General features: G+C 56.6%; 1 protein-coding gene and 2 long non-coding RNA genes across 14 annotated transcripts; 2 read left to right on the top strand and 1 right to left on the bottom strand.

Moving 5' to 3' along the window:
* Positions 1–375: 375 nt before the first annotated feature.
* Positions 376–19,991, bottom strand: FAM78A (family with sequence similarity 78 member A). Of its 12 annotated transcripts, none has more exons than XM_077965469.1 (4): positions 12,045–13,042; positions 6,557–6,600; positions 5,451–5,572; positions 376–3,665 (listed from the first exon to the last, which is right to left on the bottom strand). In XM_077965469.1, the coding sequence occupies exons 1-4, from the start codon at positions 12,328–12,330 to the stop codon at positions 3,137–3,139; spliced, it is 981 nt and encodes a 326-aa protein (XP_077821595.1). In that variant the 5' UTR covers positions 12,331–13,042; the 3' UTR covers positions 376–3,136.
* Positions 12,945–16,591, top strand: LOC144335023 (uncharacterized). The gene is made up of 2 exons (XR_013405403.1): positions 12,945–13,194; positions 14,925–16,591. It is a non-coding gene; the product is annotated as an uncharacterized LOC144335023 (long non-coding RNA).
* Positions 19,992–20,137: 146 nt separating the features above from the next.
* On the top strand, positions 20,138–23,911 carry LOC144335040 (uncharacterized). The gene is made up of 2 exons (XR_013405420.1): positions 20,138–21,952; positions 22,040–23,911. It is a non-coding gene; the product is annotated as an uncharacterized LOC144335040 (long non-coding RNA).
* The last annotated feature ends 2,206 nt before the right edge of the window (positions 23,912–26,117 follow it).

Genomic DNA, 26,117 nt, shown 5'->3' with positions numbered 1-26,117 from the left:
TTTCTGGGTGGCATGGCCTCCATCCTCACAAAAGAGAACCTGTTCACCAAAAAGCCAAGCTGCCCTCAATTCCTAGCTCTACCTCCAAGCCCACCACCCTCCAGGCAGGGCACTGGCAGGGGCACTTGTGGGTGCAAGGCTGAGACCGCAGGGCTGCTCTCGCCGGAGCTGGTGCTGTGAACAGAGGCAGCTGGAAGGAGCAGGCCTCAAAGACTGGCTCCCTCCTCCCATTTCCCAGGTCCTGAGCACCAGGATCCCAGCCTCAGCCCATCCTCCTGCCCCCCAAACACGTTCACGCCCGTAGCCAGCACCGCTGAGCCACCCACCCCAAAGTGAATCGCCACTTCAGAAACATCCAGGACCTAGCCAAGCCTACTTTAAAATTACATTTTATTTCTCTTTATGAATATTTGTTTTTTGTTTTTTATTTAAAAAAAAAAAAAAAAGGTTCATTTTACATCTTCTTCAAGAGTCTTGTGCCTCCTGGTAAGTGCATTGGTTTGTTTCACAGTACTCTCCACGACCAAGGACGGTTCTTATTGCTGGAAGGAGTGAGTGGATGTCCACGCCAGGGCGGGGCTGGGGGACATAAGAGGAATTGGGGCCCCAGGCAGGAAGCCTGGGGCCTGTGCTCCAACATGAGCAAGGAGGCTGAGGGAGCAGACTGGGGCTTAGCTGAGTGTCTGTGGACAGACCTGCAGCCTCTCCAGGGTCTTCCCAGCCCTTCTTCAGTGAGGAAGGAAGGGTGGAAAGAAGGGGCACAGGTGAAGGTGGGTCAGGGGGCAAGGTGGGCCGGGGGCCGGGCATGCAGTGGGAGGGGTGCTGGCTCTTGCCTCGAGTGTTTGCTCACACTCAAGAAATGCGGATTTGGGGGTCCTTCACCCCCCAGCAGCTCAGGAAGCCCCTTTCCATTCCGCTCTCCAGTCCCACTTCCGGAAGAACCCAGCAGCCTGAGACCCGCCTCCTGAACCCCCAGGGTCCTGTCCCTGCTTTAGTGCAACAAAGACCTGAGTGGAGAAGTCTCCAGTGAATGAAGGCCGAGTCCCAGCCCCGTCCCCACCCGTCCTCAGACGTGCAGCTGGGACCCGATGTTCCCCCAAGGCTACTGCCTTTCCGGGTGGCACAGCCTCCATCCTCACAAGAGAGAACCTGCAGTTTCTGTGGGGAGGTCCTGGCCCCCACCAGGGGCCCCCTGAGCACCGTGCCAGCCGGCAGCTCCAGCCCAGTGTGTCCCAGGACGGCCTCCTGGCACGAGCTGGGCCTGGAGACAGACGGCAGAGGCTGAACGGTCATTAAGCACCCCTTGAATAAACGCAACAGCCCGTGGACGAAGGAGCGGGGCAGGGACCTCGGTGCCCACACCGTCCCACGCTGTCACGGAGACTCCTACAAGTGGCTCATCTGTAGCAGAAATTGATTATTTTTCTAAATGGATGGTTTTCTGTGCTTGATTATTATTAGGCTGAGTGTGGGCCCCGGGCGGGTAGCTGTGTGTTTGGCAAGCTGGAAGGAACATGGCTTCAGTGGGATGTCCCCTAATAGCCCCTGCAAGTGGCCGCAAGGCAGACACTGCCCAGAGCCCTGGCACGATGGGTCAGGACTAAGTAAGCCCTGGGGCTCCAGTAACCTGGGACCGAGGGAGGGCAGGTCCCAGGGATGGGCTTCCAGACGTCTGTCCTCACCTGTCACTCTCCACTGTGCCAGCCCAGCCTCCAGAGTGGCTCTGACCCCTCTCTACCATGAGCCCACCCAGGCCTCCCAGCCCTTGGCCTGGATTCACTTCTTTGAGGACAGGAAGCAGGGGCTCGGCCAACTGCCTCCCAAGACTTCCCTAGAGCTCAGGTGCCTTCTACCTCCATCAGTGTGGCACCCAGAGCCTGACTGCACCATCCCGCTGCCCCGAAGGCCTGGGAGGGGCGCCCCTGAGAACGAGCCCTGTCTTGGCCCTTTTACAGTACACCAGGGGCCGGCCAGCCACAGGGGCCGGGGCCCACCTGATTCAAGTCTTAAAATGCCCTGCAAGAAGGGATGTGAATGCCTTCCTTACCTTTGAGACTAACACTGAGGCTGTGTGTCGGCGGTCCGGGCGGCTGGCCCCCAGGCATTTGGGACCAGTGTGGATGGAGAAGGAAACCACCACACACCTGGAGGAAGGGCCAGGGACTCCACTGGGGGTGGGTCCCGAGGACTGAGAGGGTGAAAATTCCCTGGGCTCACAGCAGCCTCCCTCTCTCCTCCTAGAGCCGCCCAAGGGAAGTTAAGGCTGCTGGGAAGAGAGGGGAGAAGAGGCCAGGCCGCTGGCAGAGCCACCCCCTGGCCAGAGCTCACAGCCCCTCTCCGCCGGTGCCGGGATGAGACCTGGGGGTGGAGGGAGAGAAGGGGCTGTTCAGGCGGAATCTGCCTGTGGTTTTGTTTCTGCCAAAAAGAAAGAGTGAGCAGCTGGTTTCAGGTCTAAACGCCCATCCTCACCCTTCTCCCAAGACACCCGGGAAGAAAGGCTCAAGACACCCTCCCAGGCGACCCCACCCCTCCCTCCACCTGTGGCAGAAGAGGAAAAGTCCGGTAGAAAAGAGATCCTGCTTTCTTTCTCCAATTGGTTTTCTTCCTTTAAATTCAGCTTAAGGCAAAAGTTTGGCAAAGCAAGTCTACATAAGGCCGCATGACAGAGGGCAGGGGGACCCGGGGAGGGAAGGCCGGCCAGCGCCACAAATCGGCAGCAGTGCGGATCTGTCTCTTTGATCGGGGGCCGGAGCTTCCCTCCTAATCGGCTCCTCCTCTTCCTGCCCCTGAACCCCCATAAGAGGAGTTTTTTTAAAAAACGGAAAAAGCAGTGTTTCAGGGAATCTGTTACGGGTGAGTGACTGAAGCTGTGAGCAAAAGGAGAGGCAAGGAGACCAGAGGTGACCCTGAGGGCGCACGTGGGGTCTGTCTGTCCCGCTTAGGTCTCCCCCCTCCCTGAAAGGAAGCAGGTGCTGAGCGCCGGGGAGGCCTTCCCGGGGGGCCTCAGCACAGTGAGATCCGCCCGCTGGAGAGGGTAGAATGGTCGTATCTTGCTGAATGACTGAAGAGTGAGTCTGAGTTTTGTTTTCAGCGGTATTATTATTTGCGAGTCTAACCTAGCGGGTGGCCCTGGCTGTCACCGGTGCTTGGGCGGGATCACCACCAGCGGCTGCCCGTACTTGGGCCGCCACATGAGGACCTGGGCGTCGTTGGCATTGGGCTTGACCAGGGCGCTGGGCGGGATGGGTTCATTCTTGCTTAGGATTTTGGGCTGGTCCTGGGCGATGGGCTCCCGCAGCCGGGCGCGCTGGCCCAGAGGCCGGTTGGGGTTCACCTCGATGCTGAGCTGCATGCGCCAGTGGAGCGTCTGCAGGATGATCATGTCGTTGGTGGAGGTGTTGGTGGCCACCAGCCAGGTGGTGAAGCTCTGGTCCCGGTAGATGTTGGTGAGCTTGGCCACGTTGCTCTCGCTGACGGGCACGGCCCACGTGACGCTGGGGTAAAAGTTGTCGTTCATGCTGATGATGAACTTGGAGTCTCTCTTGGTGGGGCCCACGATGGTGCAGGTCTCCGTGGTGTTGCCGTACCAGGGGTAGTTCACCCCGTCAGAGTCGCTGATGGCTTGGATCTTGCCCTCCTGGAGGTCGGGGAGCTCCCAGCTGGACCTGAGGACAAGGAAGGCCAGTTCACTCACTCGGTCACTCAAGGAGGGCTTTCTGTGTCTCCCTGGTAGGCCAGGGGCTGTCCCGGGCCCTGAGGATGGAACGGACCCAGCAGACCACCCGGTCCCCTTTGACATTCTGGGGGCAGGGGGTCAGACAACAGCTGGGAGTATCACTGTCATCACTACCGCTGTTATAATCATAACCCTCGGACAGAAAAAGGTGGCCGGCCTGGCCCAAGTTGCTCTTGGGACATACAGGATCCCACACTCCCATGTGGCCGTGGATACAGTAGCACCTGGGAGCCCACCCCAGGCTGTAGGGGCCCCTTAATTTAACATTACAGGCTCACAGACAATCTTCTCCATGCAACCCCACGCTGCAGATACAGAAAGCAAAGGGGTGGGCTGGGGGTGGACAGTGACGCTACCTTTCCCAAAGGACATTTGGCCAAGTGGTGGAGCCTGGGACCCGGGCGCCCGTTTCCACCAAGGCACCTGTAACAGGGAAGCTCAGGACAGCCTGCGCCCACTGTGCCTTCTGCTCACCTATGTGCACAGCGGGTACTCCCAGGAACAAGTTACTGCTAAAAATACACTCCTGGCCAGGCATGGTGGCTCACGCCTGTAATCCCAGTACTTTGGGAGGCTGAGGCAGGCGGATCACTTAAGGTTAGGAGTTCAAGACCAGCCTGGCCAACATGGTGAACCCTCCTCTCTGTTAAAAATACAAAAATTCACTTTGGGAAGCCAAGGCGGGCGGATCATGAGGTCAGAAGTTTGAGAACAGCCTGGCCAAAATGGTGAAACCCCGTCTCTACTAAAAAAAATACAAAAAATTAATCAGGCATGGTGGCACGTGTCTGTAGTCCCAACTATTCAGGAGGCTGAGGCAGGAGAATCACCTGAACCCAGGAGGCAGAGGTTGCAGTGAGCCGAGATCATGCCATGCACTCCAGCCTGGGCAACAGAGTGAGAGTCTGTCTCAAAAAAATAATAATAATAATAATTAGTGGGTCATGGTGGCAGACGCCTGTAATCCTGTAATCAGAAGGCTGAGGTAGGAGAATTGCTTGAACCTGAGACGCTGGGTTTGCAGTGAGCTGAGATTGTGCCACTGCACTCCAGCCTGGGTGACACAGTGAGACTGTCTCAAAAAAAAGCATTCCCAACTCGACACAGTGGCTCATACCTGTAACCCCAGCACTTTGGGAGGCCGAGGCTGGCCAACACAGCGAGACTCTACCTTTAAAAAAAAAAAAAAAAAAGCATTCCTGTTCCTAGAATTAATCACAATAGCCAAAAGGTAGAATCGATCCAAGTGTCCAACGACAGATAAATGGATAAACAAAATGTGCTATATACATACAATGGAATGTTCTTCAGCCTTCAGAAGGAAGGACGTTCCAACACAGGCTACAACACAGATCTACCTTGAGGACATTACGTTGAGTGAAATAAGCCAGCCAAAAAAAGACACATACTGTGGGATTCCACTTACGTGAAGTCCCTAGTGTCAAATTCATAGAGACAGAAAGTAGAATGGAGGTTGCCAGGGGCTGGGAGAAAGAGGAACGGAAAGTTGATGTTTCTTGGGGACGAAGTTTCAGTTTTGCAAGATGAAGAGTTCTGGGCTGGGCGCTGTGGCTCACACCTATAATCCCAGCACTTTGGGAGGCCAAGGTGGGCAGATCACCTGAGGTCAGGAGTTCAAGACCAGCCTGGACAACATGGTGAAACCCTGTCTCTACTAAAAGCACAAAAATTAGCCAGGCGTGGTGGTGGGTGCCTGTAATCCCAGCTAGTCAGGAGGCTGAGGCAGGAGAATCGCTTGAACCTGGGAGGTGGAGGTTGCAGTGAGCCGAGATCATGCCATTGCACTCCAGCCTGGGTGACAGAGCCAGACCCTGTCTTTAAAAAATAATTAAAATAAAATAAAATGGTAAATTTTATAAAATGTTTCATAGACTTTACTATAATTTTAAAAATGCATTCCCCTACTTACACATCATATAATGTTAGCAGTTAGCAAACTTGGGGCCGTTATAGGAGGAATGATTAGGAACATGATTTTGCCAATTTTCCTGTTCATCTCATTGAAAAGCTCACTCATTAGAGTAACACCTGCTTAATGGGCATCTCCTGCCCAGCCCCGAGCACCCCAGACTCAGGGAACCTGGAGGAAGCTCAGACAACCTCACTGTCTGGAAGTACCCAGTAATTCCAAAGATCTGGGGGGGCCCACAGCAGCAGGCAGGATGACAACGGGTGAGCCTGCTCATTCGCTCCCCCGCATGGATGAAGAAGTGAGTCAGAGCCTCTTTGCCCACTGGGGGCCGGGTCTCCTATTTCAGAAGGAAACGTCCACTCTGTCCTCACCCAGTGCTTATACTTGTTTGGAACAGATTCCCGTTTTTTTGGTTTTTCAGGGCAGACAGCAAACTTGCATAAGGAACCCTGCTTTGGCCTTGGCCCCTTTCATTTGCAAAGAGCTGAAGGCCTGGTTTGGAGGAGTGAGGCTGAGCAGCAGAACAACCCTCCTCTTCCTGACCCCAGCCTTGGGGTTTCCTTTCCCTTCTGCAGTCCTGAAACTCCCAGGCCCTGGCTCAGACACAGGCAGGTGAGGAGCCTCCTGGACTGGCAGACAGCACTGCGTCATGCGGGCCAGGGCCAAATCGTCACCAGGCTGTATGGATTCCCCCCACCTGGGGGTGCTGGGGATGCGTAGCTCAGGGGCACCTGCGGCAGCCCAGGGTCTACTGTTAGCCCCAGCTGCTTGCACTGTGGTCCAGTCACAGACGCGCGGATCCTCCACCGTCTCATCAGCAGCCCACGGACAATCCGCCGACATCTGCCTGCCAGGTTTTTGTGATGATTAAATGTATTGATCCTCACTGCCTGGTCCAACCAACAGCAGTCAGTGGACGCTTCTGGAGACACTTTGAGGGTGGCATGAGCAGTTAGAGGTGTGCCTCTCCCAGACCAGGTAGCCCTGATTTGACCTGAAGCCTTTTCTGACCTTTCATTATTATTATTATTATTTTTTGAGACGGATTCTCACTGTCTCTCAGGCTGGAGTGCAGTGGTGAGATCTCTGCTCACTGGAGCCTCGGCCTCCCAGGTTCAAGTGATTCTTCTGCCTCAGCCTCTTGAGTAGGTAGGACCACAGGCACCCACCACCATGCTCAGCTAATTTTATATTTTTAGTGGAGACGGGGTTTCACCATGTTGGCCAGGCTGGTCTCAAGCTCTGCCTTGGCCTCCCAAAGTGTCCGGGATTACAGGTGTGAGCCACCGCCCCAGCCGAATTATTTTTATATGAACTTGTTTCTCTTCTCTATAAAATTGCTATTCAGTTTACTGCTTTTTGCCCACCATTCTTTTGATTACAGATTTTATTGGTATTTTTCTACTTACTGGGGATTTAAACATTCTAATTCTATTCTTATAGTAGTTGTCCTTGAAATTTTCCCATTATTTTTGACTTAAAGGTCTAAAGTTAAGCAATATCTTAACCACCTTTCTCCTTTTTTTTTGAGACAGTTTCACTCTTGCTGCCTGGGCTGGAGTGCAGTGGCATGATCTCAGCTCACTGCAACCTCTGCCTCCCGGGTTCAAGCAATTCTCCTGCCTCAGCTTCCCAAGTAGCTGAGATTACAGGCATGTGCCACCATGCCCGACTAATTATTTAGTAGAGATGGGGTTTCACCATGTAAGGTTGGTCTCCAGCTCCTGACATCAGGTAACGCACCCACCTCAGCCTCCCACAGTGCTGTGATTACAGGCGTGAGCCACCATGCCCGGCCTAATTTTTATATATTTTTTAGCAGACATGGAGTTTCACCATGTTGGCCAGGCTGGTCTCAAACCCCTGACCTCAGGTGATTGCCCACCTTGGCCTCCCAAAGTGCTGGGATTACAGGCGTGAGCCACCACGCCCGGCTGTAAACAACCTGAGATTTTCAATGCGGTGACAGCAGAGCCTTGAACCACGCTCGGGGCCCTTCTGAGTGCAGGCCCCGGGCAGCTGTCCAGTCTAGGAGCCCAGCAGGCCGTTCACCTCCATGGCTGTGGGCAGGGGCAGGCAGGGCCACCTGTCACAATCCCATCCTCCTAGTGACCCCAAAGGACAAGCAGGCAAGTCCAAGCTGGAACCCAGGATTCAGAACGCTTCCTGGGCTGAAGTGGCTTCCTCAGCCTCCCGCAGCATCCCTGTCTTGAGTCCCATCGTCACCCACCCAACAAACATCTGCAGGGCACCTGCTTGGCACCACATGCCAAGGTACCACACGCCACGAAGCCCTGAAAGGGGTGGACAGAGCTACTGGCCTGGCCAGCAATGGGGGAGGCCTGTGTCTCCGGGACACAGCGCCATCCCGGACTCTCCCTCGCCCCTCCAGGCTGTGCCCCTTCTCCTCCTCTGCCTCCACCCTGGCCTTACCCTTCCCTGGTCTCCCAGCCTCCTGCAATCTGTTCCCCTCCCAGAAGCAGCCCGAGCGATCTTCTAAAAACACAAATCCGATGGCATGGCTCCAACCCTGTTAAACCGGCCATGACTCCCCTATGCCCTTAAAACCGACGCAATTGAAGCCTAGAGCCCTGTGTTCGTGCACACATGCACATGTACACACACGTGCGTGTACACACACATCCTCCCTGGGATCCAGGGCCCCAGCCATTCTCAGCTGCTGCAGCGGGCCATGCTCCTCCCTCTCAGGGCCTTCTACCGGGAGCAGCATCATCCTCGTACTCATCTTCATCCTCCTCTTCCTCCACCGCCTTTTCCTCCTCCTCCTCTCCCCTCTTACTCCTCCTGTCCTCGCTCATAGCTGCTCATTACTCAGCTCTGCAGCCACCATCCCAAAGAAGCCTGCCTGGACGCTCCACATGGGCCAGGTGCCTCCCGGTATTCAACGCCACTGGATCTCATCCCACTGCCCTGTGGCCTGTTCATGACGGTGATTAAATACTGATGCACTCATTTGCTACCAGTCTCTTTCCCAGACAGACCACGAGGCCGTGAGGGCAGGGCCAGGCCTGCCTCACCCATCACCACATATCTGGGATGTATCACAGCACCTGGCCCAGCTTCAGGCACTATCAATGTCTGTGGCCAGGATCAATGGCTGTCAGTACATGCTGGGTCTCCCCCAAAGCCCACAGGGCATCTCTGTGAGGAGTCCTGGGCCCCCAAAGTTGCTCTGAGCTTCTGCTTATCCTGCAGGGCTGCAGCTGCAAGAGCCTCTTGCTGGACGGTCTCCTTAGCAAGTGCTGACAGCAGGTACCACTCCCTAAGCACACAGGCTGCGCCGGGCACCACACCTCCCTGGGGCTGGGGCTGTGGGGTGCATTTCACGGAGGAGACTTAGGGCAGTTAGAGGCCAGGTCCGAGGTCACACAGCTGGGAAGTCACTGGGCCAAGGTCCCCAATCTGACCCAGCTCTTACCCCACCAGCCTCTAATGGAACCTAAGCGATCCTCCCACCTCAGCCTCCCAAGCTGCTGAGATGAGCCACCGTGCCCGACCTAATCAGCTTTTAAAACAATCAACTATGGGAGTCTAAGGCTGGAGGGTGGGGTATTGCTTGAACCCACGACGTCAAGACCAGCCAGGGCAACAAAGCAAGAGACTCTCATCTATACAAAAAACTTAAAAATTAGCCAGGCATGGTGGTGCGTCCCCATACTCCCAGCTATGCGGGAAGCTAAGGGGGGAGGATTGCGCGAGCCCAGGAGGTCAAGGCTGCCGTGAACTAGGATTGCCCCACAGCACTCCAGCCTGGACAACAGAGTGAGACCCTGTCTCTAAAAGAAAAAAAAGTCAACGAAATTTAGAAACACTTTTGAAATAGCAGGTTGGATATGCTATATATACAGATATATGTTCTAATAGGCATTAAATATATTGCATTAAAACAAAATTTAGCCTTAACCTTAAATGATTGACTCAAATATTATTCCACCTCCTACAAGCGGCTCACATTGGGCACCTTAAGAAACACCTTTACAGATAAAGATTGAGGCTCCAGGGCAAGGGCCTGCCCATGCCACAGAGTCCCCTGCTCAGCCCTGGTTTCAGCCCCTCACACGGACCAGGCAGGAAGTTAGGAATTATTTTATCTACCCCCCAACGGTATGGATTTTATGATCTGATAAAATTTGCAGAAAGTACTCATTCTGTAAAAACTTTACAATTTTTAAGAAATGATTGCCCAAGAACCCCCATTCCACACTGGACAGGCATCCTGGCTTCCTGACTTCCCCCTGTGCTGCGGGCCCCCTGGGCTGTCCCCACCACCACCAGGTCACCAGGCCATGCTCTCCCGGTCTCCCCAACACCTGTTCACCAAGTGAGGGAAGGGCTGGAGGTCTCGCCTCCCACAGGGCCTGCCCGCGGGGATTCCCCCACCACAACAAACCCCATTCCTTCTGGGACCCAGACACCTTCTCCCTGCCAACCCCACCCCTCTTAACCCAGGCACAGCAGTGGATCACTGGGATTTAACACGAGGAGGAAAGACCAACAGAGCCTGTTTAATTTTAGTTATAGGCCGGGCGCGGTGGCTCAAGCCTGTAATCCCAGCACTTTGGGAGGCCAAGATGGGCAGATCACGAGGTCAGGAGATCGAGACCATCCTGGCTAACACGGTGAAACCCCGTCTCTACTAAAAAATACCAAAAAAAAAAAAAAAAAAAACTAGCTGGGCGAGGTGGCAGGCGCCCGTAGTCCCAGCTACTCGGGAGGCTGAGGCAGGAGAATGGGGTAAACCCGGGAGGCGGAGCTTGCAGTGAGCTGAGATCTGGCCACTGTACTCCAGCCCAGGCGACAGAGCGAGACTCTGTCTCAAAAAAAAAAGAAAAAAAATGTTTAGTTATAAAAGAAGTACTTTTAGGCCAGGCGCGGTGGCTCACGCCTGTAATTCCAGAACTATGGAAGCCAGAGGAGGGCGGATTGCTTGAGGTCAGGAGTTCAAGACCAGCCTGACCAACATGGGGAAACCCCGTCTCTACTAAAAATACAAAAATTAGCCAAGGACAGTGGCGCCCGCCTGTAATCTCAGCTACTCAGGAGGTTGAGGCAGGAGAATCACTTGAACCCGGGAGGCGGAGGTTGCAATGATCCGAGATCGCACCACTGCACTCCAGCCTGGGCAACAAGAGTGAAACTTCGTTGCAAAAAAAAAAAAAAAAAAAGCAGCATATCAAGTGAAAACTGAAACCTACCTCCCCATGCGCCCCTCCCCGTGTGCCCCGTGTTGTACTCCGGTAAACATCCTTTGGGACCTTGCTCTCTGCATACACACAGGATATACTCCCAACTTCAGTATTTTCTTTTTAACAAAAATGGGTTACTACCCCACATATTGTTTGATAACTTTAAACAAAAATGTAACAACAATGTACCATTTCCCCACGTGGGAGTATCCATAGCTCTACCTTGTCTTCAGGGCCTATAGCCCTGCCTCAGAGTCTGCACTGCAGACAGACCATAATTTCACTCCCTCTTGAGGGACCCCTGAGTTGTTCCTGGTTTTTTGCTATTAGGAGCCGTGCTGGAGTTAACATCCTTACTTGTGCTTTTTTTTTTTTTTAAGACAGTCTCGCTCTGTTGCCCAGGCTGGAGTGCAGTGGCATGATCTCGGCTCACTGTAACCTCCACCTCCTGGGTTCAAGCAATTCTTGCACCTCAGCCTTCTGAGCAGCTGGGATTACAGGCGTGCACCACCACACCCCGCTAAATTTTGTATTTTTAGTAGAGACAGGGTTTCGCCATGTTGGTCAGGCTGGTCTCGAACTCCTGACCTCAGATGATTCGCCTGCCTCAGCCTCCCAAAATGCTGGGATTATAGGCGTGAGCCACCGCGCCCGGCCCATGTACATCTTTATGTGCTGCTTCCCCGTTCACGTGATCATTAACTCACTTGTTCAGTAGATTATTTTTTTGGACGCCTCCAATATGCAGGCCCTGAGCTAGGGGCACAAAATTTCTGTAAGGGACTCTAAAAGTACAGGCTGGGCACTATGGCTCACGCCTGTAATCCCAGGACTTTGGGAGGCTGAGGCAGGTGGATCACTTGAGGTCAGGAATTCGACACTAGCCTGGTCAGCATGGTGAAACCCCGTCTCTACTAAAAATATGTTAAAAAGAAAAAAAACCCGGGTGTGGTGGCAGGCACCTGTAATCCCAGCTACTCGGGAGGCAGAGACAAGAGAATCGCTTGAACCCGGGAGGCGGAGCTTGCAGTGAGCTGAGATCCGGCCATTGCACTCCAGCCTGGGCGACAGAGTGAGACTCTGTCTCAAAAAAAAAAAAAAAAAAATGTACAACCACCGAGCTGAAGGGCTTGCGCATGTGGACGGTAACAGGCACAGCCAGGCTCACCTCTCAGCATCCTCACCTGCCTCAACTGTCCTCCCACAAACAACAGGTGAAGACGCTCCCCTCCCCCAAACACTGGGCACCACTGATCTTTTTCATTGCACCCAACTCTGATCAGCAAAACAAAGGATGTCAGTATGTAACTTGTCATTTCCCTGATTACTACGGCTGTTGAGTGGCGCCTCGCACGTCTCCAATGTTTGTTTCCAGTGCTTGGACGGTGGATGAGGGCTGCAGCGATCCCTTGGCCGGGGCTGGTCCTGGGGGAGCTCTCTTTCGGCTGGGTCATCCCCCCTACTTCCTCCCACCCCAAAGCCTTGAAACAAGGACTTCCCTCTCCCACCCACCCCGCCCTCGCCTCCGCCAGGGCCCAGCAGATGGGGGAGGCCGCTTTCCGGTTACAGAGAGGAAGCCTCCTCCTCAATTGTTCTTTGCACAACTGACGCTCAGGCCCCGGCTTCAGGAAGAGGCCACGTGGTCAACAGGGACATTCTTCCATGGCCTGTCCCCAGATCTGCTGGCGCTGAGCAAGACTGCTCGGGCAACCAGCTTCAGGTCTTAGACGCTGTGACCACATCATAAAACGAGGCCTTCCTGAGTTCCTGGGGAGGACGCTGGGAGATGGCAGGTGGGAAGGCGCCCGAGGTAGCCATTCTCAGGGTCATCCCTGCAGGGCTGGGTGGCACCCAGCAGTCCCTCCACCCCTGCCCTGTCCTTTCCCACTAGACTTTTTTTTTTTTTTTTTTTTTTTTTGAGATGGGGTCTCACTCTGTAGCCCCGGCTGCAGGGCAGTGGTACGATCACAGCTCACTTGCAGCCCTGACCTCCCCGGGCTCAGGTGATCCTCCCACCTCAGCCTCTCAAGTAGCTGGGACTAGAGGCATGCGCCACCGTGTCTGGCTAATTTTTTTGTATTTTTTGTATGCACAGGGTTTCACTGTGTTGTCCAGGCTGGCTACTGGCCTTTCTTTTCTTTTTTTTTTTTTTCTGAGATGGAGTCTCACTCTGTCGCCCAGGCTGGAGTGCAGTGGTGCGATCTCGGCTCACTGCAAGCTCCGCCTCTCAGGTTCGTGCCGTTCTCCTGCCTCAGCCTCCCGAGTAGTTGGGACTACAGGTGCCCGCCACCACGCCCAGCTAATTTTTTGTATTTTTAGTAGAGACGAGGTTTCACCATGTTAGCCAGGATGGTCTCGATGTCCTGACCTCGTGATCCGCCAGCCTCAGCCTCCCAAAGTGCTGGGATTACAGGTGTGAGCCACCGTGCCCGGCCCCACTGACCTTTCATAACACAGTGACAGCATTCATGCTATAGACAGGTATCTGAAACCCAGGAGAAGGGATAATGTAACAACAGCAACAAGACAGCCACCTTTCCGCTGACTCTGACAGGCACCGCATAATGAATAAGACATTGTCAGTATCATGATTCATAGCTGTGGTATTGACGGCTACCATATATTGAGTGCCTGGTATATGTGAGGTGCTGGGTTAAGCTCTTATCATCACAACCCTGAGGGAGAACTCATATTCCCATTTCACAGACAGGAACAGTGAGGCTTGGAAAGGTTAAGAGGCTGGCCCAAGGGTTGGGAGCTAGGGTTCAGACCTTGCTACACATGGGCATGGAGCAGTGTCCCCATCAACCCAAAGAAACCCTTTCCATCTGAGCTGCTCCCCCTCCTCCCCACCCAGTCTGCCCTTTGGCAGACTCCAGAGCCATAAACTGCCCCTGGCCTTGGCCTTGGCCATGGGCGTGGCTGTGGGCCAGGTTCCCAGGGGGCTCCAGAGAAGGGCAAACCAGGGACAACGTGGAACTTCTCCCACACAGGCGAGAAATTGTGACTTGTCACTTAGAAGACTCTGTGCCAGCTGACAGGTGGCAGTTGAGGAATTGCGGGGGCCGGGCTGTGGAGGCAGGTGTCTCCAACAATTTGGAGAAGGGGGGGGTTGGCTTTTAAAGCGATGTGGGTTGGACCCAAAGCCATATAGAATCCTCTCATGCTGGCACAGAGAAACTCACTCTTTTCCAGCTCTGTCTGTAAAAGTCAGGGTATTATTGAGATGGTGTGTGTTTTTTTGTTGTTGTTTTGTTTTTTTTAATTGTTCCATTTCAAATGTTTCAAACCCAGAATGTCATTCTAAAAAGTGATCCTCCTGGTTTAGGGATTAATTTTAAGCAGGGATAACGTTTGGGAGTATGACGGATTTCGGTTAAGTATCTGGAATTAACATTTTGGATACAAGTCCATTTGTAAAGAATGAAAGCCCTAACCTAGCTCTCGTTACCTGGCTGTCCCTTCCCCGGGCCACTAAAGCACAGGGCCTAGGTTTCATTTTAAGGATGTGAATTGTCTGGGTCAAGTCCAGCGGTCCTCCACTAGGTGTGATTTCATAGCCCCTCCTGGGGACATCGGGCTCTCCCCGGGGACATTACTGACTGTCACAGCTTGCGGGGATGTGCTCCTGGCATGCAGTGGGTAGAGAGCAGGGATGCTGCCCAGCCCCCTACCCATGCACAGGACACCCCCCACCAGCACAAAGAATTACCTGATCCTGGGCCAGGCAGAGCAGAGGGACAATTCTGGGCCGGTTGGGGTTCCTGGTCACCCCAACCACTGTTCCCTTTCCTTCATGCCACAAGGCTTAAAAACTTGGAAAACGGAAGGCCTAGGGGCAGGGGAGACAGGAAGGGGTTTTAAATCCCACCTAAGGCTCACGCCTGTAATCCTAGCCCTTTGGGAGCTGAGGCAGGCAGATCACCCGAGGTCAGGAGTTCGAGACCAACCTGGCCAACATGGGGAAACCCCGTCTCTACTAAAAATATAAAAATTAGCTGGGCGTGATGGTGTGTGCTTGAAATCCCAGCTACTCTGGAAGCTGGAGCAAGAGAATCACTTGAACCCGGGAGGCAGAGGTTACAGTGAGCCAAGATTGGCACCACTGCATTCCAGCCTGGGGGACAAGAATAAGACTGTCTCAAAAAATAAATAAATAAATAAAAATTAAAAAAAAAAAATAACTAAATCCCACCTAAATGCTTCTATTTCCATTCAGCAAGGAGCTAAAGTAAGGCCACATCCTGGCCTTCTCCATGAGCCCTTCAAGGGACTCTCTTCTTTGGCCACTCAGCCCATTAGGCTGATTCTGTTGATTCCTAATAAGTACTCGGCAGCCTCCTCCTCTACGGCTCAGCTACAGGACAGCCACCCATACTGGCCTCTCGCTGAATCCTCACAGCAGCCTACGGGAAGTTCTCACCCTCACGGACAGACACGGAATGGAAGTCCGGGGGCTGCCTGGCCAAGGCCTTAGGAGCCAGGACACGTGGACCCTTCTGCCCAACTGCTCCAAGCCACCCCTCCCAGGGAGCCTCCGACTGCATCCTGTCCCTGGGGCTGGTCCCTGTGTATCCCAACTGGGATTACACAGCCAGTGCACCCAGGGAGAATGAGCTGGGTGGGACACAGAGGCTCCCTGCAGCGAAAGAGGAGTCCCGAGAACGAGAGGGAGCGAAGAGAAACGTCAGGGGCAGAGGGAGAGCAAGGAAAATGGTCTGGAGCCACTTGAAAACGCAAGCTCTTCATGCCTTACACTGCTTTAAAAAGTTTTACACTCAGGAAGTGGGCCCTACGTGACAGACAAAGACTCAGCCTGGAGAGAAGATTCACTACACAGTGTGGCTGACATCTGTCCTAATTCTGTAGTTTTAGCCACTCACGTCTGATGGAATAACAGTAACAGTGACAACACCGCTAAGGATGATCCCCATCCCATTACTGCCTGCGGTGAGGATTCACCACGAGCTTGGCGCAGGGCTGACTGCATGGCAAATTTGGTTGGCTTGAGTGATTCTCACAAGCAGCCATGGGGAAGGGGTTATCGCCAGCCCCATTTTGCAGATGTGTAAACTGAGGCTCAGAGCAGTAAAGGGACTTGCCGAGGGTCACATCCTGGGAAGTGGCAGAGCCTGGCCTCCCGCCCACATCTGCCTAAGAAGGCATGAGGCTCTTCCAACCAGGAAGTGAGGACTGGCACAGGGAGGGCAAACCTGCCTCAGTTCCCAATCTCAGGCCTGGCTCCAGCCACATCACCCTCACCTACTCAGGGTCACCAGATGGAGAACGAGTCTTAGTGAAGACATCGGAAGCCCGGGTGCACGGAAGGGGAAGCTGAGGCTTGGAGTCTGTACCTTGGGTCAGGCCTGTGGCCTCCCCACCACACGTTGCACCAACCTCATTAGAATACAGTCCCGACGAGTGCTCAAGTCTTTCCAAGTTCAGAAGACGACACCCGCTTCCCAACCCCTTCTAGGGAATCAACTAGGCTTAGCCCAAAACCCCGAGGAAGACTTTTGTTTCTACAACTGTCCCGGATGCCTTCAAAGCCCGAGGAGGTTTATGGGCTTAAGGGTTCTTAGAAAAGGTCCTCACTGCATAACTAAGAATCATGTTTCCCTGCTTAGAATAGAAAGGCAGCCCCCGGCCTGAACTGGATTACTAGCTGCTCTTGAGACGCAAAAGGCTTGGCACAGATACCAGGCTGGTGGAGACGGCCGGTGAGAGCCTCTGCATGTGCTCTCCATGCACCTCTTTGGGATGGTCACAGTCACACGCTGGATTTAAGGGTTACTGTGATCCTCATGTTTCCTTTAGAACTTTGCAGTCATTAAGTAGAGAAGCCACCAGACTTGTGTCCCGCCATCCTCCACCCCTCTCCTTTACAGGTGGCCCACGAGGTTCTTAAATCTGTGATAAGTTCGAACTCCTGGGGAAATTCTCCTCTTTTCCCCACTTGCAAAACGGGGAAGTGAAGCTGCACAGGGTAGACGCTGAGAGGGGCTCTGGGAGTGTCCGCGGCCAGTCAGGGGGCCACATGGGTGGGCTACCCACCAGGGCCTGCCTAGCCCTCCTCATGCTCAGAAACAGCTATTTTCACCATGGGGACGGCCTTCTCTGGGGTCAGGAAGCAGGCCAGGAAAGGAGCCCCAGGGCCCCAGGGTCCTCACCGGGACCCCCAGTACCCTAGGCACACTCTGGAGACGGGGCTTCGGGGCTGCAGGAGAGGCTCCTCTTTGCTGTTGCTGTTAGGGCCTCCCGGGGGGAACACTGGACTTGCCAGCGCAAAGTGGCCTTCTGCCTTGGAGACAGAAAGCGCTACACTGTGAAGAAATCGGGCTTGTAAAACTAACTGTGCTCTCAAACACAGTGCCGTTTGGAATAGCGAAGCACTCCCCCAGGTCCTCGCACGCACTCGTATAAGCCAGAGAGATAATTGAGGCCCAATCGCAAAGCCCTGAACACACCGGTCTGGGAGTTGCAGAGTGCCTGAGTGTCTGCCATGGGCCCCCACAGGGCCAGAGGCCTGGAGGGCAGCCCTCCAGCCTCTCTGGTGACCCCTGATGGCGCTAACACTCCTCAGGCGGACGGCACGCTTGCTCTGCCAGGAAACACTGGGAGTAATGTTCCTCTGCTTTCTCGGCATCTTGCAAGGAAGGAGACAGGAACCCCGGGGAAAAGTGGCAGGGTAGGGTGCAGAACTGTGACTCCAATCTAGATCCACAGGGAAACTCTTCAGGGAGACACCGGGCCAAGGAGGCCACCTGCATACCTGCCTAAAGCTTCTCTCTGGCCTGGGTCCTGTCTCCATGGTATCTCCACCTTCCCCACTATGGGCCGCCCCTCACCAGGCCTCCAAGCTCGGCCATCCCTAGCAATTCCCAGAGCTGGCTCTCCGCCGTACTCACATGCCCTGCTCGCCGTACTGGTTGTAGAACTCCATGTGGCTGCACGCCTGGATCCAGCCAACTATCCAAGTCTCCTTCTTGGGGATGGGAGGCATGACCACCTGGGCCGAGGCCCGGAAGTGGGGTGTCCGGTAGCGGAGCACCACGCTGGAGGACTCATCGATGCTGGTGGGGACGGGGTCGATGGAGGCTTTCACATCAATCACCGTGATCCCTTCCCGGAAGACTCTGGCTTTACCTCCGATGCTCTGAATACAGCCCATGGCACACAGGAGCGCTCTGATCTCCAGGGAAGGCCAGCAGTCACAGAGAAAACCAGGCATTGAAAGGACGGAGGCTGCAGGACCCAGTGCAGACGGCGCTGCTCTCCAATCTCAACTCTCAAGACCGATATCCATAGGATAGAAAAGTCACTGAGTAGAGGGGGGGTCGCATATATCACTACCTCGGCCTGTTTATAAATAAGGATTCTGCTGCATTTCACGAGCCCTGGGCTCGCTCTTCTTCTCCTCGCAGTGGACAAAAATCACCGATATTCTTTGGGTTAAAAAAAGAAAAGTTTGTAGTTTAATGAATAATTATGTCGTTCTGACATCCGGCCCTTCTGTGCCTCATACGCGGGGACGGCAGCTCGCAGACTCTCCCTCAAGTCTTCGGAGGAAGCAGGAGAGCGCCGGCAGACTCATAAATAAGGAAGGCTCCGTCCCCGTGCGGTCGCGCCACCCTCGCTGCAGAAGCCTGACTTCCTGCCCTCCGGCCTTCCGCACGCGCTCCCTCCGGGCCCCGCACCCGCACCCGCCCGGCGCGGCCGAATCAATTGCAGAGCAGTTTCTGTCCACCGGCCGAGGTCCCGGCGCCCTCGGGGCAAGCGCCGACCCGCGGCTTCCAGGAGGCGAGCTCAGGGCTCGGGCCGCTCGCCGGTGTCGGGGGAGCGCGGCGCGGGTCCCCGTCGGCGCCCACTCGCGGGCGCCGGCCGGACGTCCCCACGCGGGCACGCCGCGTCCCCTCGCCGCTGTCGCTGCCGGCCGCCGTGCAGGGTCCCGGGGCTGCGCTCCAGCCGCCGCCGCCTGCTTCGCCACGGCCGCCGAGGACCTGGTGGGAGGTGGAAGGGACAGCGCGTCAAGGCCCGCCTCAAAGTTGAGCCGAACTTTGCTGCGGGGGGCGCGCGGGGGCGGCGACGCGTGTGCGCTGGGCGCGGGCTGCGGAGCTGACGGCGCAGCTCTGGGCGGTCTCCCCGGAGGCGGCGGCCCCCGCCCCCTGCGCCCGCCCCGTCAGTGGCGACCGCACGACCGCGCGCACCAGCGAATAATAGCCGCCCGTGACATCTCCGCTGATACCGTCCCTGGCGGGGGCGGGGTGGGGGGCGAGCGGCTGTCGCTGCAGGGGGCGACGAGCACTTGCCCTGCGCTGTCCCCACCACCGCGCCGCCAGCGCCAGGTGCCCCTTCCCCACCCCGTCCCTCCGGCCCCTTGGGCACAGCGCCACCCACCAGGGCCGTCGGATCCGGCGGGCACCCCTTTCCCTGCTGGGGTCCCCCGGCCCTCGGAGAGCGTAGTGCCCCCGCCCCGCCGCGTCAAGCGCCTCTGTCGCCCCTCTCCAGCCGCGAGCAGCCCCGGGTCCCGCGCGTCGGGCGCGCTCGCCGCTGCCGGGGAACTTTGGCGCGCACGCCCCCACCCGGGCGGCGCCGCCGACTCACCTGCCCCGGGGGCCGCTCTGCTGGCCGGGTCGCCGCCCTCCGAACGCCCCTGACCCAGCCGCGGGCACGTTCTTGGGGCGCCCCCACCCCCTTCCCCGGGCACTGTCCCTTGGCTCTACTGGAATCTGGGGCCGGCGTGAGTGCCCCCGGCCCCCACCCTCCTCCCGGCTCGGGGCTTCGGGGGGCGGCCGGGGGCGGAGGGCTGAGGCTCGGGGCTCTCTCGCCCCCACCCCGCGCGCCTCCTTTATTTTATGATCATTGTGAGCGCGCTGTCGCCGCTCAGCCCCGCCGCCGCGCCGCAGCCGCCTGGCGCGCCCCGCGCTGCCTCGCTCTGCTGCAGCATCGGAAAGGCAACCGGGTCAAACTTTGCAGAAACTCGGCCCCTGCGCCGGCCCGGCCCCCGCGTCCGCTCGCCGCCGCCGGCCAAGCGCAGCCGGCGCACGCAGGGACCGCCGCCCGCTCGCCCGCCCCGCGGGGATGCAGGTCCGCAGGCGGCGGCGGCGGCGGCGGCGGCGGCGGGCGGGCGCCGCCTCCTCCTCCCCGCCCGCCCGGCTCTCCACCCTCGCTCCCCGCACACAGCCCGCCCTCCCTCTGGTAATCCCTCGCTCCCCCTCGCTCCCTCTCTCTGCAGCTGCTCGGGGAGCTGAGCCTCTCCTTGAACAAACGACATTTCCTTTTTGGCCAGCCCCGGGAATTCTGGGTAGTGTAGTTCCGCTGCTGTCTCCGGGCCAGGCGGGCTGCTCCCTGTGCCCTTTGAACTCTAGGGACCAGAGGCTTTCTGGTGCTCTGAGCACACGCAGAAGGGCTGCCCTGCCCTGGGGTTCCTGATTGCAGGGAGACAGTGGCTTGGTGGAGACAGCGCGGGGGCTTTGTAGGCTCCAAGGCTGGGAAGGTCGGGGGGAGGAGAGAGAAGTTTGGGGAGAGGTGGGTCCCCTCGAGCAGGTCTGCTGGCTGCCTGTTGGACCCCAGCTGTGTGATGAGTGCTGTACCAGAGCATCGTTTCAGCCACATCGGCCTCTCTGTGGAGGGAGACTGTGATGATGTGCACTTCTCAGAACAGGCACCCAGAGCTGAGAGGCTGGGGGATTTGCCCAAGGTCCTTCCCGGCGTCTCCCCGAGGTGTCCCAGCTGAGACTCGGAGCCCGGTGGTCCCAGTGCAGGGGCTCAAAAGGAGCGTGAGGCTATACAGCCATGGGAGAGCTATGAACCCCACCCCTACCTTGCAGCCAGCCCTAGGGAAAGCCCAAGCAATTTGTGATATAAGGACATCTGGCAGCTACATTAAAGCCACGCTCTTCATCCCCACCCCATCCCCATGACTCTGACTTCCACAGGAGCCCACAGCTGGCACAGGGCAGGTGCTTCCAGCCAGCCCCAGAGCCAGAGCACGCTGAGTGCGTAAGGGCAGGGCTGGAGGGGCTGAGGGGCTGGTCACTCTTGGGTCTCTCCTTTGAAGGGTGAACAGCCAGACCATCTCACAGCAGCACCGACCCAGCCATGGAGCAGGAAGTGGCTGGCTAGGGTGGCCTCCCCCTCTCACCCAGCCACACCCTCACCCCAGCACTGCTGTGGCCCATGTCCCCAGCTAGTGAGGAGGTGGTCCCTTTCCAGTTCAGGTAGTAGGTGACTTATTCCTAGTCCCACTGACTCGGACCAAGGCAGGGGAGCCAAGCCAATGCCACAGAGGCGGCCCCTTGGCCTGTTGGACACAGTAGAACCCCAGACAGCACACAGATTACATCGGGGCCCCACATAAATGTCCATTTCCAGGGAGAAGTCTTCCGTGGCCTCTTCACCACGTGAAGTGGCCTCTCTCTTCCATGAACTAATGGCCCCTACAAAACATTCTGTCCCTCTGGCACTCACAGGGCCTTCTACAACTCTTGTGCACTACTCAGTTTATATGTAGGGAAGGTATTCGCTTTTGAGGTGTCTGTTTCATTTCCCGACTCCCATCCCCCCGACAGCCTGGCCAGGGTGCTCTGAGAGGGTAAGGAAGGCTGTCCTGGAAATGAGGTGACAGGTTCAAGGGCTCCATGAACAGGGGCAGAGCTGCACGTCCCTCTCGTGGAAAGGACAGGGGCCAGAGCCCTGAACCGCCTCGTGAGCAGTGAAGCTGCTGGAGGTGATTTCCCAGGAGTTGGCTCCCCTCAAGGCCAGCTGGGAGTGACAGTGTCCCCCTCCGTCTTGGGCTCTGCCTGGGTTTGTGAAGCACCCACTGTGTGTCAGGCATTACATTGAGCAGGCACTGTCTCTTCTATCCTTGACTTTGACCCTGAGCGGTGGGATCCACAGACAGAGAAAACCAGGGATCAGAGGATAGTGACTTCTCAGAGGCTGGATGCCAGCTCAGATCTGACCAGCTCCAAAGCCCACACTCAGCTTCTTCACCAAGCACACCCCACTTGCTAGCCGGGGCCAGCCCCTCAGAACTAGGATGGGACTGACCACTAGGAAGTCCTACCAGCAGAGGTGTGTGGACGCCCACATGGTGAGGGCTTGCAAAGTAGAAGACCCCTTTCCCTTAACCTGCTCCCCCTTGACATCGCCCCTGCACAGGATGTCATCTCAGTCTGCAGGAGAAGAGACCAGTCAGCATCGGTCCACGGGCCTGTTTGCAGGCTTTGAGTGAGGGGGCAGCTGTGCCAGGCAGGGGGTGTGAATGGGCTGGGCTCCTGCGTGCACTCCCTGCCCTGGCTTCTGAAGCGCCCACCAGGGTTCCAGCGACTTCCCCTGCTCGAGGCCCCTCCGACCCTGCCACTTCCCTACACAGCCCTCCCTCCTGCTCGTCATTTTCCGGAGCTCCGTGGGTGTTGGGCACAGACCCACGGCAGCCTCAGCATATGTGGAAGGCTCATGACGCATCCACGCGCGTGTGAAGTGCCGGCGTCTGCAGAGCAGAGGAAGGGGACATCTGTTTGAGTCATTGCCCAACAGCACAGGGCACTCCCATTGCTCCCAGGCCCCTTTCCCCTCCCCCAGGCCTCAGGCTCCCTGGACTCTGAAAAATGAGAAAGAGGAGGGGTGGGGAGACACAGCCCCACCCCCCACCCGGGATGGTGAACAGTGGGATGGCAACTTGGGAGCTCAAAGTGTTGTCAGTGGGAGGACAAGGTCCTCAATTCCTGGTACATTGGCCCAGAGAAGTCATGAAAACCCAAAGCCACACAGCAAGTCAGAAGTAGAAACAACGAGGACCCCGCCCAGCTGCAGGGCCCTGGGAGGCCTTCAGAAAGAGCCCGCTGCAGTGTCTCCTTACAGGTATCACCGTGAGCTGGGGCTTTGCACACAGCATCTTCGTGGCTTTCCACAACGATCCCAGACCTGATCCAGAGAAACCCAGTGATCAGGGGTTGACCCGACCCTGTCATCATCCCATTCTACAGATGAGGACACTGAAGCCTGGTGAAGAGGGAGGGGTGGATGGAACCAGGCGACCCGGCTGTAAGACCCAGAGGCTGGATGACTCGGATATAGTGGGTGCTCTCACCAGCGTTCCCTGCAGTATGGGGACCTTGTTTTCAGTGGCCACTAGAGACAGTCCCAAGGCTCTTTCTCTCTCATGGACCACTCTGCACTCAGGGTTACAGCGGGTCCTCCGAGGGCTCACCACCTTCAAGGATGGGGTCATCAGAGGCCAAAAAGGCAGCTCACGGGAGGCAAGAGTTTCTGTTCTGCAGATGGAAATGTTCTGTGCTGGAATTCTGTTGCCCTGGGAGACAGCGTTCTCTCCCCAACTGTTGGAGATCAGACCGAAAGCCAATGACGAAGCTTGGAATGTCCACCGGGGAGGTGGGTGGGGCCAAAGAGCCAGACAGGTATCTGGAGGTGGGGGACATTGAGAGGCTCGGTGGCAGATGGAGGCACAGGGCATGTCTGCAGCCCTGACCTGCCTCACTAGGACAGGGGGCAGACTGGGCCTGGCCAGGGGAGTAGGGACAAGATCTCAGAGACAGCTGGTCCAGCAGCCTCCCCTTCAGGTGGGGAACAAAGGCCCAGTGAAGCCCTCCAGGGAGGCCTCCTTCACTAGAACTCAAGTCTTCTGGCCTGGCACTCAGCGAGAGCGTCATTCCACTGAGGGCCATGGTGCCACATGGGGATGACAGGGCACGCAACCACCGCCTGTGCTGGCTGCAAATCTGGAGGCTGGGGCCTTCCCAGCCAAAGCTCAGAACCACATGGCTTCTAGGGCTAGTGAGGCTTGGGGCTTCTCAGCCCACCTGCCCACTGTTCGAATTCATTCCTTCCCCAGTGTGGACCGGACACGTCCACCAGGCCAGGCACTGGGAAGATATAGCGGAGGGGTCACAGCCAGGCCCAGACAACAGCACTGGCATCCCCGTGCCAGAGATGTTGGGGATAATGCCAGGAGCCATGAATGAGGGTATTAATTATCATCAATAATAAATAGGTACACATTGATACTCAAAATGGTTATGAGTCAGCATCAATGGCTATAAATCAGGAGGTATGTCAGTTGTTTCCACATGTGTGTGTCTGCTGCTGAGCTGGAGGAAGGGTGCGTGCACCAGGGCTGTGGGGTGTGAGGCTGTGGGGTGTGTGTGCAGTGGGTTAGGGTGTGTGGGGGAATGTGCATCTGTGCATGACGGTGTGAGTGTGCATCTCTGTGTGTGAGGCTACATTTGACAGTTGTGTGTGATTGTGTGGGTGTGTATGTGTGTCCATCATGTAAGTGTATGTGCCTGCATGCCATGTGGGTGCATGTCCGTGTGTGCTTGGGGTGTGTAATGGTGTGAATGAGCATATGTGGTGTTGATGGGCAAGTGTGTGCAAGTTGTGTATAACCGTGTGTGTATTGTGTGAGGGGATGAAAGTTGGCGGGTGTAAGGATCTGTTTAAGTGTGTGTTCTGGTTGTGTGTGTGGGTCCATGCGTGTCTGTGGGTGAGGCCGTGTGTCTGCGTGGGTGTGGGTGTGAACTGGTGAGAGTGTGGTGAGCACGTCTGTGTGTGTGCATGAGTGTGAGTGTGCAAGTGTGCCTGCACATGCGAGTGTGTTGGGTGTGAGTGTGGGGCTGAGTCCGAGGCACTGAGGCTGAATCAAAATCGGGAAGGGGCGGGTAGGGACTGTTCCTCGCTGCCCACCGAGGGTCCCAGGTAGGGTTCCTGACCTCGTATTCCACCCCGTGAAGCCCCCCAACACCCTCCACTCCCGCAGTGGCCCGGCTTCCTCATCCTCCTGGAAGTTTCTGGGAGCCTCCAGCCACCGCCCTGAGCGCCTAACGTCTTCCCTCGCAGGGCGCGCGTCTGAACGCAGTCTCCCAGCCCAGGCCCGGAGACTCAGGCAGCCCAAGGCCGGCACCGCGGAGCTGGAGCGCGCTCAGCACCGCCCCGCCCACCCCGACACCGCCCCTCTGCACCCCCTCACCACCAGTCCCACCCAGCAGCCTCCGTCCGAGAGGTCAGAAGCCCACGTGCAGGAGATGCGAGTGGGGAACCGCGGGTTACCGCGGCCAGGCGCGGGGTGCGCCGCCCCACAACAAGCCCGGCGGTCTCCCGCCCCCCGCCGCCCGGGAAGGACGGAGGGGGCGGCCTGGGATCGGGTGCGGGACTGGGAGTTCTCCAAGGTGCTAAAATAAACCCAGCGAAGGATCAGGTTTCCCGACCAAAATAACCCAGAAGCGGCCTTAGAAATGCGAACTGGGAAAGCGATCCGGGCGGGAGGCGGGGGTGAAAAATGCTTTCCGTGGGGCTCCCTCGCCCTCCTGGCAGTGCACCCCGCGGCGGACCCTCCCTCCTCTCCCCTGCAGCTGCCAGGCCGCCGGCCCCACCCAGAGTGGAGCTTTTCACCCACTGCCTCCCCTTCCTTTCTGCCATCAGTCCCCCAGTAGTGTCCCACTGGCAATCGTCTTTGATGACCAGGTGTGTAGCAGGTTCAAGACCGGCTTGGAAGTTGCTTCTACTATGAGCCAGGCACTGCCTGAGCACCTGGGTCCCACCAGTGAACAAATAGAGGACAGGCCCTGCCCCGGGGGGAAGAGCCTTTTCCTAGCAGGACACAGAACCCCAAACACTCACAGAATAAAGAGGTGAGGCTATGCTGCGTCCAAAAGGGATATGGGCTTTAAAAAAGAAAAGAAAAGAAAATTAAAAGGCTGGGTGTGGTGGCTCACACCTGTGACCCCAGCACTTTGGGAGGCCAAAGCAAGCAGATTGCCTGGGCTCAGGAGTTTGAGACTAGGCTGGGCAACATGATGAAACTCCGTCTCTACTGAAAATACAAAAAATTAGCCAGGTGTGGTGGTGCACACCTGTAGTCTCAGCTACTCGGGAGGCTGAGGCAGGAGAATCGCTTGAACTCGGGAGGCGGAGGTTACAGTGAGCTGAGATCGCGCCACTTAACTCTAGCCTGGGCGACAGAACGAGACCCTGTCTCAAAAAAAACAAAAAGAAAAAAATAAAAAACAGAGAGCAGAAGAGGGAAGAAGGCAAGGGGTCGGGGGGTGAGATTTGACTCGGGGCTCCCTGCTGGCTCATGCAGTGGCCTGGCTCCATCTCTTCAACTCTGAGCCTCGGTTTTCCCCTTTGTGTGAAGGGCGTGAAAAGCCTGTCTGTGAAGTTTCTTTGCTGGTTACACTGGGTGATGTAGGGCGTGCACTTTACTCCAAGCCTGGCACAG

Source organism: Macaca mulatta, chromosome 15 (genome assembly GCF_049350105.2).
Source record: "Macaca mulatta isolate MMU2019108-1 chromosome 15, T2T-MMU8v2.0, whole genome shotgun sequence".
Classification (NCBI taxonomy): Eukaryota; Metazoa; Chordata; class Mammalia; order Primates; family Cercopithecidae; genus Macaca; species Macaca mulatta.
Note: the sequence above shows the minus strand (reverse complement) of the source record. Positions and strands in the feature narration are given on the sequence as shown.